Source organism: Tachysurus vachellii, chromosome 12 (genome assembly GCF_030014155.1).
Source record: "Tachysurus vachellii isolate PV-2020 chromosome 12, HZAU_Pvac_v1, whole genome shotgun sequence".
NCBI lineage: Eukaryota > Metazoa > Chordata > Actinopteri > Siluriformes > Bagridae > Tachysurus > Tachysurus vachellii.
The window spans coordinates 7,388,433-7,404,173 of NC_083471.1; the positions used below are offsets into that span (position 1 = coordinate 7,388,433).

Genomic DNA, 15,741 nt, shown 5'->3' on the forward strand with positions numbered 1-15,741 from the left:
AGAAAGTATGCTTTCTATCTGTTTGTTAGTTTAAATTAGTAAAGCTGTTTGGATTCATTCATTTTCCTCTCGAGTGCAGCGAGGTCAGTCAGAGGGAAGAAAAAGATTTTTCACTGTTTTAATAATTGCCTTGCTGGCAGAAAAACGCTTTAGTCCTGTAGCTGTGCAGCATCAGAGATTATTGTGTGTGTGTGTGTGTGTGTGTGTGTGTGTGTATGTGGGGGGGTTTATTGTAGTGATGGTGGGACTGGATGTGTGTAACATGGTGCAACTGATGAGTCATTGTTTTAAACCCAAGCAGACACACACACACATGCTCATGCCTCTCATACACTCCCAAAGCCCAGGGTCTTGTTTGCGTCTTCATGACCGATCGGCTCTGAATGCCTGTTAGGCTGTGACGTCACGTCACGTCATGTCATGTCACTGCTGAAGCAGAGCAAAGCACAGAGTGAAAAAGACAGATAGTGGAAAATGTCTCTAAGAACAACGCTTGGTATTGGCATATGTGTGTGTGTGTTTGTGTGTGTGTGTGTGTGTGTTACAGTACGTGACACTTGCTCACATGGGTCGAGATTTATTAGGAATACGTTTGGCAAAATTGGGGCAGTGATGCAACGTTGTATATGGTTGCCATGTCCAAAAAAATAATAATAATATAACATGATTGCTTGATATTCATAGCATCACTGTATGTTTATATGGTTCCTGCTGAATATGCAGAAAAAAAGTTTCTACCTTGATTTTGTTGTGTTGTTATTGAAAGGATTTAACGCATCCTGAACACAAGTAGCGAGCAAGAAAAAAACGACCTCCGGATCATTTCAGTTGATATCAATCATATCATTCATTTCTCTTTTTTTTTTATTATTATTATTATCCCTTTACTAACCACATTGTTTATAAAGACATCTTTATTAAAATACAGATCAATGGTGAATGCAGACTCTGCTGATAATGCCACTGATTGTGGTTGTTAAGAGAATATTCAGTGCAGTAATAAAGCCTGGACTACACAGTCAGTCGCTTTTCCCATCGCATCAATATACATTTAAAGTTAATCACAGGAAAGTAGACGGATATTAATAGAGATGTATCTGAAGTCATTATGAACGTGTATATACCTCTGTGAGCTTTATTAATCCGGGACGATTTTCAAATGACAGACAAATTACATTCAACCTTTCTCCAAACATACCCATTTTAATACAAAAATATATCAGTGTCTCCCTCATGAGCAGGTCAGAAACCTCAAGAGGAACCAGACCCTCCAAAAGAAAACCCATCCTCATCAGGGTGACAACAGTGGGTGCGATTGTTAAACCATTTCCCTTCTATAACTGGACAAAACTAATTTTATATAGTCTAGTTTTAATATGAACTGAATTTGGTTGAAGTTATGAAGAACAGATCATTAATGCAGACTTGATCATATCAATCAATCGAAGCCCAAATCCATCTCCTTGGTTACTGTAAGTGGCACCGTCCGCAGTAATGTCACGTATCTCAAGACTGTCCATGCTGGATGCCATCTTCAGGAGCAGAGAGTGATGAGAGCAGAGATGAAAGATGAAGTCCAAGCTGAAGTGAGGGTAGAGGGTAGATCAGGCAGGTCTCAAGAGAAGAAAGAGTCAGGAACACTGGGAGATCAGGAGGAGAGAAAGAGAGAGATAATATGAGGTGTTAGAATAGTATAGTCTAGTCGGATATACAGAACCTGACAGTGACATTACCACTGACATCAGATGTCTTTCTATTGAAGGTCTGTACGTTCAAATATGATTATTTCACAAGCGTTAGTTGAAGGTTGGGATAACCGGTACATTTTGAGTCGGAAGTCTGGTGGAACGTCTATTCCACTGGTACAGTCCTACTCCAGTTTGTCTGATATCTCTATCCTGGTGGGGATATTTGGTTACCACCAAGATATAAAAACATCTCTTCTCTCTCTCTCTCTCTCTCTCTCTCTAATGATTATCAGGTCCCCTATTCCTCACAGCTACTGCAGAGTCATGCATTTCTAATGCATTGTTGCAGACAGCAGTGTGTGTCTAGAGCTGCCCCTTGTTCCTTCCCCTCCTCATCCATCTTCTTGTCATTTTTATGAGTATGTATTTTTTCTGTAGCTCAGACATAAACACACATAAACCTCACATATAGACGCGCTTTGTTTGAGTGCGTATATGAGGAACATCCGCGGTGATGAGATGAGATGTGATATAAAGATGTCTCTGTGTCACTCCCTTTCACACTCTCAGCCCTGTGAGTATAGTAAATGGCTGTGTTTTGTATCTCCAATCAAACTGTCACACGACGCTTTATGGGCTGGGACCAGAGAAGCTTGAGAGCGAGAGAGAGAGAGAGAGAGAGAGAATGAGAATGAGGGAAACGGAGAAGACAACTAAGGGGATTAGGGACGATGTTGCTGAGCGCTGCTCGCATTCTTCTCCTCCTAGGTGTTGGCTGATGTTCATAGCACATGCGTCATCATTGCATAAATCACTAGCACGTACACCAATCACGATAACAACAAAATCACGGACAGGTGACGTGAATAACATTGATTATCTCGTTACTGTGGCATCTGTCAAGGGGTGCGATATATTAGACAGAGGGTGGACAGTCAGTTCTCGAAAGAGATGTGTTGAAAGCAAAGCAGTAAAAAAGGATATGTCTAAGGATAACGGGCAAATTGGGATGTCCAGACAAATGGTCAGAGCATCTCCAAAACAGCAGGTCTTGTTCAGTGTTCCTGGTGTGCGGTGTTCAGAACCTACCAAAAGTGGTCCAAGGAAAGAGAACCAGTGAACCAGCGACAGGGTCATCAGCTCCAATTGATTTCCATGGGGGCTGAAGACTAATCCATCTGGTCTGATACCACAGAAGACCTACTGAAGTATGAATTGATGAAAAAGTGAATGTTGGCTCTGATAGAAAGAAATCAGATCCTACAGTGCAGTGAATTTTACAGCTTATGGAGCTGCATAGCTGATAAGCGGTCAGAGTGACCATGCTGACTCCTGTACACCACTGAAAGCACCTGCAATGTACATGTGACCATGGAGGAGAAGTACTGTAGCAGGCATGGTCTGACAAATCGGATATTCTTTTACATCATGTAGATGACCAGGTGTACTGTATGTGTGTCACTCATCTGTGGAAGAACGCAAGCCAGGCACTGTGATGCTCTGGGCAATGTTCTGCAGAGAATCCTCAGGTCCTGCATTCTTGTGGATGTTAAACATTGTTGATTAGGTAGGTGGTACAAGTTCACGCCTTCATGGCAGCAGTTTTGCATAAAGGCTATAAAGGCTTTCAGCAGGATATTGCTCCCTGACATACTGCAAACATTGTTCAGGAATAGTTTGATTGGGTCAGTGCTGGCCTCCAAATTCCTCAGATCTCAATCCATCCAATCATCTGTAGGATGTGCTGGACAAACAACTCTGATCCATGGAGGTCCCACCTCACAACTTAAAGGATCTGCTGGAAATGGAAACGATATGCCTTGATCAATTACAATGCAGGTTTCTGAATACAAGGGAGCCTCAATAATACTCCTTTTCCACCAAAAAGAACCGGGTGCTGGTCCAGAGCTAGCACTGGTGCTGGTTCAAAATTGGTTCCACTGGCGAACTTTCTAAGAACCGGTTTGCCTTTCCACCGGCTAAAGAGCCATCACAGAGCCGAGTCTGACGTCACTGTATATGTCACGTTTCCCAGCAACGTTAGCGCAGCAGCGGCAAACACAAACGCATCAACAATGGTGGATGTTGCTTTACTGTTAATGCTCATGGCTTTGTGAACCTACATTAGCATCCAAACGTAGCGAATCCAACGTGTACGTGCAGCTCCATGTAATCTGTATAAACAGAGGTTGTAATCGATAAAGTACATAACGTTATTTTATCATTAACACAAAAAAAAATTAGCCTTAGAATGTAGCTACTTACTATCATGTGTGCTGATAATGTATCATAAAGTAAAAGTGTATTAAACATTAGTATACTTAAGGTACATTATCAAATGCACTAACAGTAGCCCCGCCCACAGCCCCGCCCAAAGCCCCTGACACAAGCGGTTCTTTAGTCTAGACCAGCAATGTTTTGGTGCTACTTAAGAACCACTTTTCCTGGTTCAGAGCTGGTGCTTTGGCTGTCGAAAAAGAAAGAACTGGTTCTAAATTAGGCTCTGGCTCCGAACCAGCGCTCAAACTGACTCTGTGGAAAAGGGGCATCAGTGAATGTACTGGTCAGTATTTGGTATGTCTTGTCTGGATTGGAGAAGGATTATCTCAGTCATTTGAGGACAACCAGACTTGGAAGAGCCCTGGCCGTCTACAACACCAACAGACCTTCTATAACTAAGCTTCATTTGATCAGTATGGGGACGGAGGGGGGTCATCTGAGGAATCCTGTAGAAGTGAGGGGAGAGAAGATAGAGTGAAGAAAAATATAGCATACTGAGATTCACCCTTGTCTCCTAAGCTGGCCTGCTGAGACTGCTGAGGTTCTGTGGACCTGGTGTGGGTGGGGACCCAGAAATGGAGATGAAGGGACTTGTGCAAATGCAGACATGTTGTCTTCTGCCAGCTGAGAGTCAGACTGATGGTGCTGAACTCGCTCTGCTCTGCCGGCACGGAGTGAGGGGATTAATTGTTCCAGTGCCACCTGTTTCTTGGAGACGGACATCGTCCATGCCTGCGATGTCAACTGACCAGTCATCTTTCTCAGTATTCTGCTCCAGAAGCAAGCCATCCTACTCCAGCTTATCTGATGTTAGACTTTAGTGACTTGCACTTGTAGAGGAATATAACGATAAAGCAATTACAGCTAATGCATTAGCTATTTTTAGTCCTTTATTTAAACATCTCCTAATCACAGGACATCATATCAAACATGTACATGTGCAGCTGAACATCTGAGAGAGCTGTCCTCACAAACTGGCCTGAGGAAGTGCACAGCATGGGGCCCTTGGTGGATACACACATCACGCAGATTCACAGAGATGAATAGCAACTGGGGGAAATGACAGATACAACAGGGGTAAGAGACTGAGGGAGGAACGTATAGACAGGAGAACATGTGAGGTCCAGCATCATTGATCGTAGGCAGCCGGCACCTGAAAAAGGTTTTTTCCTGCTTTCTAGGTTAGGAAAGAAAACCCCAACCCTGTATGATGTGTGTATTAAGTGTATTGTGAGTGCTGTGCTGTGTCTCTCATGAGTTGGTTTAATTACTCTCGCATATGTTTTCCATGCATGATATGAGCTTAGATAAAGGTCAGAAAATGTCTTTTGTCGTACAGAACCTGCTACACACTGCCATGAGTCGGGTGTATGTGTGTGTGTGTGTGTGTGTGTGTGTGTGTGTGTGTGTAGTCTTACTGTATTTGCATGTGTATACTGTATGATATACTGTGTTTGCAGTATGTAGCATGGGTTCCACCTCTGAGCCGAAGCTTTCAGGGAGAGACGAGCGTTTGCCTTTGATACACTTTTCAGTACAATTTTAGAAGTCTTTCTCTTCCGCTTTCTTTTTTTTTCTTCCTCCTGTCAAGTGAAGACACTAGCTTTTGAGTTATTCTCATTTCAAGGAAAATTCTCAGCAGAGCTGCATTTATGAAAGTGCCTGCACATCCTCTTTCACCCGTATGCACAGGCAATGTTCGTTACTTCAGTCATTCGTATTCATTCATGCTACATAATAAGTTAGATTCATTTGATTCATCGTCATAGGATCATAGAATTTGTAGGGGTTTTTTTTTTCCTGGTTATGGTTTAGAATAAAATGGGGTTAGATTGCAGTACAGTAGATGGATGAATGATGGACCTGAGTGTAGAACATTTATAAATTGGCTGGTAATAGCATTTGGGGGTTTTAATAATTATGTCTTTTCACTATTCACCATCTACAAATTAGCAGAGGATGTACGTGCGCAGCGGACGTGTGTGTTCACGTACATCTGGAGAAATAAAAGTAGAGAGTCATCGCTGTCCAAGTTACAACACAACTAGAAGTTTCAACTACTATGACGTTTGGAAACTTGCCGCCGTCGACTTAATTGCTGTTTCAGATTGCTATCAAAACTTACAGGTTCAAATGCTACACGAGAAGAAACATTTTAAACCCTGACTTTTATATTGAAACCGGTCAGTGTACGGGCTCAGAAACGGTCTATTACATAAGTATGTGATTTGAGACACAACCGTTTCACAGGACATGCACAAGCAACGCGCTGAACGACCGCAGGAGACACACGGTGACCATATTGCACTCTTGCGTATGCGTAGCTACAAACGACTACACTATAAAGCAGCCTTTTGCGTTCTCTTTCTCTTTACCCCATTCACTATACTAATAATTCTCTGCCTATATCTCCTATTTTAAAGTATACTTCAACCAAACAGATCGTGATTGACTGAAAGTACAAATGATAACATAATGTTTGTTTATAATCGGTGTGTGTTTCTCAAACCGCTACTCGAGACGCCGGGATTCAAAAAAAACCTGAGTTGTTTTTATTTTTGCAGCCTCTCAGGAGATGAGAGAAGGATTATGGGTCATTTCACTGACCACACTTTTGACTTGCTGTCATGTTAGCAGAAAGATTGGGTCAATAACCCAAAGTAGATGCTAAATGGTGTCTGGGTTTTTTTTTTTTCCCCTTCAGGAAGAAGGATGACGAGGCATGCTTCTTCCTGATTCTTATTTTCTGTTAGTTAGCTTATGCTACTATTTCTATTTGTTAGGGTTCATCTGCACTCCGTTTCTCTTAGGAACTTACTGTTAACGGCTGCCTCATCAGCCCTCTAACAGCGATAATTGCTTTTGGTGTTGGTTTTGTGTGTTTGAGGTTGGATTGGTAAGATACGGATGGGTCAAGGGAAATATAGACTGTTGTATAACTTACTCACTCACTCACTCATACATTATATTGTAATATTGTGTGTGTGTCTGTGTGTGTGTTCTTGGAAGGATTATGGGTATTGTAACTGGTGGTGAAATGTGAAATGAAGGGATGATCTGTTCCTGGATGGCGTCTGGCTAATAAAGTGGATTCTCCAGCATTTGGAGAGTGTAAAATATTAACACGGCTAAATGTACGCACTTCCTTCACAGTTAGCGATGCATAATTCATTAGACAGGGAACAATCCTGTTTGATTCGTTTATTATTACACTCTCTCACTCTGTTTCACTCCTCCTCCTCGAATTCATCCTTATGTCCTTTCACTCTCTCTCTCTCTCTCTCTGTCTCTCTCTCTGTCTCTCTCTCTCGCTCTTTCTCTCTCTTTCTGCATGTCCTCTGCATGTATAATCCACTTCCCACTCCACTTTACCTCGAGTTCAAACAACAGTCTACAGCTCATGAATATGTATTTAAGAAGCACACATTCTAGGAAAATTCAACACAGGTGTGTGTGTGTGTGTCTGTGTGTGTTGTGGGGGATATTGTCCTATAATTTATTACTGACACAGGGTTTGTTCTCCTGACACACTGTAACGTCGTAACGAGCATTCAGCCGTACGGAGCTTTATTAATAATCAAATGATCGCCAAGTGGATGTCACAGAATTTTACCTTAAAATAAAATCGGAGAATTTAGAACGCTTCGCTATTAGATGACATTAACAGGCTAATTTGTTTTGCGCGACTCTGTAGGCCATCCATAACTGTGTTTAAATGTTACGTGTTTAAATATTATTGATTTGCTATTCATAACAGCTTAGTACTCCCTCGCTCTCGTGTCTCCATATCACTTCTTGTGTCCATCCTGTCTCTCTTACATTCTTGATTGCTTTCTCATTGATCACATGACTCTTTATTTCTCTCTCTCTCTCTCTCTCTCTCTCTCTCTCTTTTTTCTTTCTGTCATAAACACTGTGGTTTTTATTTTAAGATTCAGCAGTAACACATTTTATATCCCACAGCTCGGGATTGAACCCTGAAGCTGTGGGGCAACTAAAGGTCCTGCTGTGCTGGGTTTGAGGGGTTTGAGTACTGTAGTTCAATAACTGCTGCTCTTCTGGGATTTTCACACACAGCAGTCTCTAGAGTTTTTACACAGAACGGTGCAATTTTGCTTCCCAGAAACGCATTATTGATTAAAGAGGTCAGAGGAGAACAGGCAGCTGCCTCCAGCTGACAGGAAGTAGCTCAAATAAACACTCGTTGCAATCGCGGTGAGCAGAAAAATATCTCAGATGCACAGTGTGTAAATGTATTCATAACGATTTCATGTGCAACGAGTTGAGGTGACCTCACGATTTATTCCGACCAGCGAAGGTGGAGCAAACACGTTTGCTAAAATATATGAAGCCAACCTCTGCATCTTTCTTAATAAGTATTTATTTAATGCTTCCTGGTAGATCTTCTCAAGGTTAATCGGATTAGATATCGAGTACCTGTGATCTTTAACTCTCTACACAGATGTTCTTTTACGCTCGGCTTTAGCGGAGCCTGTCAAGGTCATCCTTGTCCTTGAATTGTCGAGCCAAAGTTGAGCTGGTGTTGGATTCAGGTTTGCTGAAAGCTAAACCTTAGGCCCAGCCTGTGGTTCTGTGCACTATAGAGCAGGTTTTTTAAAATGTTTTTTTTAATGGTGGTCTGTATCCCTCCTTTAACTGACCAGCCTTCATGTCATTGAGGAGAATTCTGACCAGTCTTCATGTCCCTGCTCCTTAAAAATCAGCCTCATGACCTAATGCTGCCACCACCATGCTTCTCTATAGAAATTATTAAGCAGGCGAAGAGAAGTACCTGCTGTTTTAAATCTGTACCACTTTTTGTCTCATCCGACCAGAGAGTCCAATAATGCCTGATATGTACCGTTAACCCAGGAAGATCCCAGAATGTCGAGTCACTTAACCGTTGATTTATGGGATATTTCCGAGATGAAACCTTTCCTTCCTCTACAGAGCTTTGTAAGTGGTCTCTTCTTTTTGGTCTCACCTACCTGACTAAAGCCCCTCAAGCCCGGGACCATGTGGCCAACTTTCTTCCAGTTCACAATAATGGTGCACCATTTAGAAACACTTAAACCATTTAGAAACTCTTAATATCACCATAGTTTGATTACATCATACACCATAGTCAGAGAGTTCCTTTAACATCACGACTTGGAATTTAGTATCACTGTGAATTGTACGACCGCAAAGGTACAAAAATGGATAGAACCTACTGTACATCAGTACTGGCCAGTGATTCTTTTAGCTCAGGCTAAATTTAGACGAGTGTGGGTCATTAATACTGTCCACTGCAGCCAGACCTGGATTCACTCCAGGATCCCATCACACCCAGTTCTGCAAGGGAGATTTTAATGGCGCGCGGTTCAGCGCTCCCTCCAATCCGACGGCGGAACATTGGAGTCGCAACAATATCTCACTTTATAAGCTGATTTATAAGAAACAGCTAGAATTTTCAACAGGATCCACATTAGGATGTGGGCATGAGAGAACGAGGTGTCAGTCTTAGAGCCAAAAGAAGCCGTGTATCAGCATGGCATGGAATGTGGAATGTTTTTATAGATGACCTGAGTTCAGCAAAGAAAGTGCAAAAAAAGTTTTATTAAATACAAGACTGTGAATGTAGACAGTGAAGATGTGAAGGTGAAGTGGTGCTGCGTCACAGCTACAGGGTCCAGGCTTCAATCCTGAGGTCTGGTTACTGTCTGCAGTGTGTCACCGATTTGCATTGTGTGTGTATGTGTGTGTGAGAGCAATAGAGAGAGTATGAATGTACTGTATTGGCATTACCATCCAGAGCATAATCCCACCTTCTTTCCCAATGATCCCAGGAGAAGCTCACGATCCTCAATCGCTACTGAAGTGAAATGAAAAATAAATGATTGATGACGTTGTCTGGTACCGGATTTGACATATCTGATCTAAAGCAGGTAGTGTTGACTGACATGCCCCTGATATTACACATGAACATACAGATATTAGCATTGTTCCTGGGGGGGTTTTTCAGAAGCTTCCACAGAGTCCAATGAGGTTGTCACTGAAGCCCCAGGGATCAGATATGGTTAGATACATCATGCTTTATTATTATTATTATTATTATTATTATTATTATTATTATTATTATTATTATTATTATTGACAGTGACTGTAGTAGACGGATCTCTGGAAAATTGTCTGTAGTGTGTGAGTGCATGAGTGAATGAGAGTGTGTGTGTGTGCCCTGCGATGGGTTGGCACTCCGTCCAGGGTGTATCCTGCCTTGATGTCCGATGATGCCTGAGATAGGCACAGGCTCCACGTGACCCAAGGTAGTTCGGATAAGCGGTAGAAGATGAATGAATGAATGAATGAATGTAGTAGACGGTGGTAGGAGCATGTTAATTCTAGGCACACTGCACCTTTAACTGTTTTGTTTTGCAGATCATTATAAGGATCGGAAAATAAATAAATCATATTTGAAGCAGGTTGAATTAATGCAGCTCTGAGAATTTTCCTATAAACCTCCTGCTCTGCAAGCTTTGAAGCACCACGCAGCTTTCTGTGTGTATCTGCAGAATGCCAGGTTTGCGTGTGTGTGTGTGTTTGCGTGTGTGTTTATTAGAGAAACATTAACCAATATCCCCTAACTGTTGTCGATCCATTAATAAAGGTGTCTCTGGAATATTTTAGCTTAAGAGTGACTCGATCGTACAAAAGAGCATGTATGCAGTGTGCTTTACTGCAGTGTGTGTGTGTGTGTCTGTGTGTCTGTGTGTGTGGGAGAGAGTGAGAAATGAGAAAGAAAGCACATACAGAAATACACACACACACGTAAGTATGAGAAATAATTGCGTCACAGTTCAACTTAGCTCCATGTGTGTGTGTGTGTGTGTGTGTGTGTGTGTGTGTGTGTGTGTGTGTGTGTGTGTGTGCACGCATGTATTTTATCTCCTCTCTGACACTGTGATATATGACTGGATGTGCCTGGCATCAGACCAGAAAAATCGCTCCTCTTGTCAGCCCTTCGGCGATTCTCTCTCATTCCCATTCTTACTCATCTTATCACTGTTTTCTCTGTGTTTGTCCTCTATACATTTTTTTAACCCTTGGGTTCTTAACATGTTTTTAATGCAGATATGGCTTCTGTCTCTCTCTCACACACACACACACACACACACACACACACAAACGTCCTGATTCTACTGCAAAAAGATAGTGCTTATACTCAGCTTAATGCATTTGCTGCACTTTTTTCCTGTCTCCTAATGGAGGTCAAGGCAATTTCACACCATTTATAGCTGCTTGTAAAAACATAAGAAGACTGTTTTTTTTTTTTGTTTTGTTTTATTTTTTTAAAGCCTGCTAGATGTTGATTGCATTTTAATGGTTTATGTGTCTCTTTGGCTGTTTTTCCCCCTGTGTATTCTTTACATAACAGCAGCTCTGTGTCACTTCTCACTTTCCTTCCTCTGACTCTTTTGTTACCTCTGGACAGTCAGGGATCAGTACTGAGAAGATTCAGTCTTCTCTTGATATTGATGTAAAATCTGGTGTGTATGAAATTATTAAACTGTGTTCAGAACAGCTCAGAGTTTGTGTTTGTAAAAAAAAAAAAAATGTTTGTTTGTACTGTTTATACATCATTGGTTTTCTTGTTGATCTTCCATTGAGGTGAAGAACATTAGGTAACCTCAAGTATGGGTACAAATGTGTGTGAATGTGTATGTATACACGTGTGTTTTTGTACATACGATATACGTGTGTGTTTGTTTGAGTGTGTACAGTATGCGCATCCCTTTGTCTTTGTACATGTGTGTGTACTGTACTGTATGTATATGTTTGTTTTTGTGTGTGTGCGCATCTGTGTGTGTTCATCTGTGTGCCTTTGTACATATATGTGTGTCTGTGTGTGCATCTGTGTGTCTTTGGGCGTGTGTGTGTCTTTGAACACGTGTGTGCGTATGCATCTGTGTGTCTTTGTATGTGTGTGTGAGTATAAACGTGTCATTTTGTTAAGGTATGTGTGAGTTTGTGTGTCTTTGTACATAGGTGTGTGTGTTTGTGAGAGACAGAGAAAGAGAGAGAAAGAAAGAGAAAGAGAGAGAGAGGGAGTGAGAGAGAGAAAACCCTCAGGATGTCCTTTCCTCACTCTAGGCTCTTCTCCACCTTTTCAGTTGAAGTAAAGCTTCAGGCTTTCAGTCTTCACCCACACAGAGTCGACACGGACATACAAGCTTTTTACAGTTATTTTCCTTTCTTCTTTTATTCTTCCCCCCACACTGGACATTTCGACATTTAATATCTCTCTCTCCCTCTCTCTCTGTCTCTCTGTCTTTTTCTCACCTAACATACATACACACACACACACACACACACTGTACAACTTATTTCTTGTGATAATGATATAATACGTTCTATTCTTCTATTTACTTCTCAGCATTTTTTTAGCCAGCACGACCCTTTACACGTCCACAGAATGTTCTGGAAGCGTCTCATTTTCTACGTCTATATGCAGGTCGGGTTTGTCACGTTTCACTGTTGTGTTTTCCATCAGCTTATGACAGACGTATGGTTTATTATTCTGAGGAAAATTCCTGTTTTTTTTTTTTTCAACATCATTAGATCTTTCAATTTTCCAGATCAAGGTTTTATTGGCAACATGCTGGCCAATTTCACTGTAAGTGTCAGTCATTAACTAATTTATACTCAATGTCTGTTATATTTGCTTGTTGCCTAGCAACGGTGTTCTCATGAGTTTTGAATAATTCCATATAAAAAGTTCCATATAAAAATGATTAGCATCAGGAGGATTGGTTTTCAGGAGAACAGCAGACTGGATCTACACTCCAAGGCAAAAAAAAGGGTCCAAAACATTTTAAATGTCATAAGAACAAATCAATGGTCTGGAAATGAACAAGAATTTAACAAATACAAAATGTTGGGTTTCTAAATCTTTTATCAGTGTTGGGTTTCCAGATTTTCCATCATTGTTGGGTTTCAGTTTCTCTCCAAATCTTCCATCACAGTTGGGTTTGGGTTTCTCATCAGATCTTATATCACTGTTGGGTTTCTCATCAGATCTTATATCACTGTTGGGTTCCTCATCAGATCTTCCATCACTGTGGGGTTTGGGTTTCTCATTAGATCTTCCATCACTGTTGGGTTTCTCATCAGATCTTCCATCACTGTTGGGTTCCTCATCAGATCTTCCATCACTGTTGGGTTTCTCATCAGATCTTCCATCACTGTTGGGTTTCTCATCAGATCTTCCATCACTGTTGGGTTTCTCATCAGATCTTCCATCACTGTTGGGTTTGGGTTTCCCTTCCATCACTGTTGGGTTTCTCATCAGATCTTCCATCACTGTTGGGTTTGGGTTTCTCATCAGATCTTCCATCACTGTTGGGTTTCTCATCAGATCTTCCATCACTGTTGGGTTTGGGTTTCTCATCAGATCTTCCATCACTGTTGGGTTTCTCATCAGATCTTCCATCACTGTTGGGTTTGGGTTTCTCATCAGATCTTTTATCACTGTTGGGTTTCTCATCAGATCTTCCATCACTGTGGGGTTTGGGTTTCTCCCCAGATCTTCTATCAGTGTTTGGTTTCTTTCCAGATCTTCCATCACTGTTTGGTTTGGATTTATCACCAGATCTTCTGTATGCGTCTTTCCTGAGAAAGTACCCAAGCAAAATGGTGGACTAGGAGAACACATGCTTCATTCTTCCTAATTTCCTTACCAATGATTAGTTGTTAAGTGCATTAAAAGCTTTACCAGTTTAGACTTGTCCTAAGAGAGTACTCTAGGTGATTCTGAGAAATGCTCAGTGGTTCTCACCTCCCCTTCACACTTTAGGGACATTTCAGTGGCACGATCCTTAACGCTCCCTCGTCCAGATTCGGTCGTCCTGGCGTAGAATGTTACTGTCAGCACGAGAGCGGCGCCGCCGTCATCCAGCTCCAGTTCCTCATCAACGAAGTAAGTGTCTCCGTTTTCCCTTCCATTGCTTCCTCTCTACTCTGTCTCTTGCTTCTTGGTGCCAAGCAGCCATGCCCTGAACCTTCATGTATTTATTCTCAGAGGCTCAGCTGATCGCTTTGTTCTCTCCCTAGAGGCTGAACATTTAGGGAACCAACAGCACTTTTTCTTTTGTCTTTTCCTGCCAACAGGGAACATTTACCCATTCTCCTGTGTCTGGCGTTGGTGATTAGTAGTCTTATGACATAAATTACATACTTCTCACGTACACTTTGCCATTTGTTAGATGTAATGCACGTCTGGATGGACGCAGATGTTGCTTTTGTTCTTAAGACACGTCTCTGAGCCGTAGCCTGAGCCCAAGGAGGTGTAGAGCATGTTTCTTAAAAATCTTCACCATGTAGCTCAGCCAGCAACAACGCTATTTTTGTCGAAGCAGAGCCGGCCGCTATTTCTGGGCGCATCTTGTGCAAGAGCACAGTATGAAGTATGGCACAGCTCCTCCCCACACTACAGCAGTGTTCTAGCCAAGGTGGCGAGGTGCTAAGCCACGTAGCAAAAGGAAGCCTTTCAAGAATGTCGCACTGATCTAAGATGGTTCTACCAATGTTCTGCCAGTGCTGTAGAGATCTGTGTTTGGTGGCCATGCCTCTCTTTGTGAAATAAAATTAAATAGTTAAGCAGTGGCTCAGATGGTTAAGGATCTGGGTTATTGATCAGAACGTTGGTGGTTTGAGTTATAGCATCTCCAAGCAGCCACTGCTGGGCCCCTGTGCAAGGCCCTTAACCCTTTCTCCTCCCGGCTGACCCTGTGCTGACCCCAGTTTTCTAAGCTGAGATTTCTAGGACTGCCGTAATAAAGGCATCTTCTTAATAATGAAGTGCTGTATATAGATTGATAAGACACCCAGGTCTCCAGTGAAAGAGGATCGTACCTTAATTCGATGTGCTGTCATGTGTGGTGCTATTGCGTGGTTAGGAAACTCCTTCAGTCATGAGAAGTGTCCAGGATTAAAATTAAAACCGAGAATTAAGTAAAACATTGCAGGTTTTTTAAAGCTTGATAGCTTGTGTGGGTGGTGAACGAAACACGATATAATATAATGGGATGATGATCATTTTATTTTTGCACTCGTGTGGGAAAACTGCAAATCAGAAGATGTTGAGACTCAGGAACATGATGTTCGAAATTAAAATGAAGGATATTAGATTTACTGCTCATCAAGATATAAGAACATTGTCTATAGGTATGTGGTGTTTGTGCCAGGTGTTTGGATCAGTCAGTACAAGACAATATGATTTACACCCTGAACATCCTTTATTAGATTTCTTTTAAAAAAAAAAAGGTACAAAATGATTTGGCACTCATGTCTAAAAACTTTTTTATATTTATGCTGTGTGTGTGTGTGTGTGTGTGTGTGTGTGTGTGTGTGTGTGTGTGTGTGTGTGTGTGTGTGTGTGTGTGTGTGTGTGACTCAGCAACCCAAGCAGAGCCGGTGAAGGAAGGCAGAATGTCTTTCAATGCTACTTGCTACACACACACACACACACACACACACACACACACACACACACAGCCTGTGAATCATCTCCTGGGAGAGGACAGATCAGACTGCTGTAAATTCACGTCCTGTTGCCATCCAGAAGCTTTCTATAGAAAAAGCATTGATGTGTTTATACTTTTTCCTCAGTTTTTTGCCTGAACCTCCCAGTACTTATAATACTCCAGGGAATGTCAAGAGAACGTCCAGGGAACGTTTTTGATATTTTTGGAAATAACAAATCGGATCAGACTGCTGTCATTGTGAACTGTAGCCT

The 15,741-nt window shown here is 41.8% G+C and overlaps 1 protein-coding gene across 4 annotated transcripts in view; it reads left to right on the forward strand.

Moving 5' to 3' along the window:
• The window catches only part of stxbp5a (syntaxin binding protein 5a (tomosyn)), a 70,453-nt gene that overhangs the window by 9,532 nt on the left and 45,180 nt on the right, over window positions 1–15,741 (forward strand). For all 4 annotated transcript variants that reach the window (XM_060883848.1, XM_060883850.1, XM_060883851.1 and 1 more), the window contains exon 3: window positions 13,842–13,923. In XM_060883848.1, coding sequence (XP_060739831.1) covers window positions 13,842–13,923 — 82 coding nt within the window. The remainder of the gene's footprint in view (window positions 1–13,841; window positions 13,924–15,741) is intronic.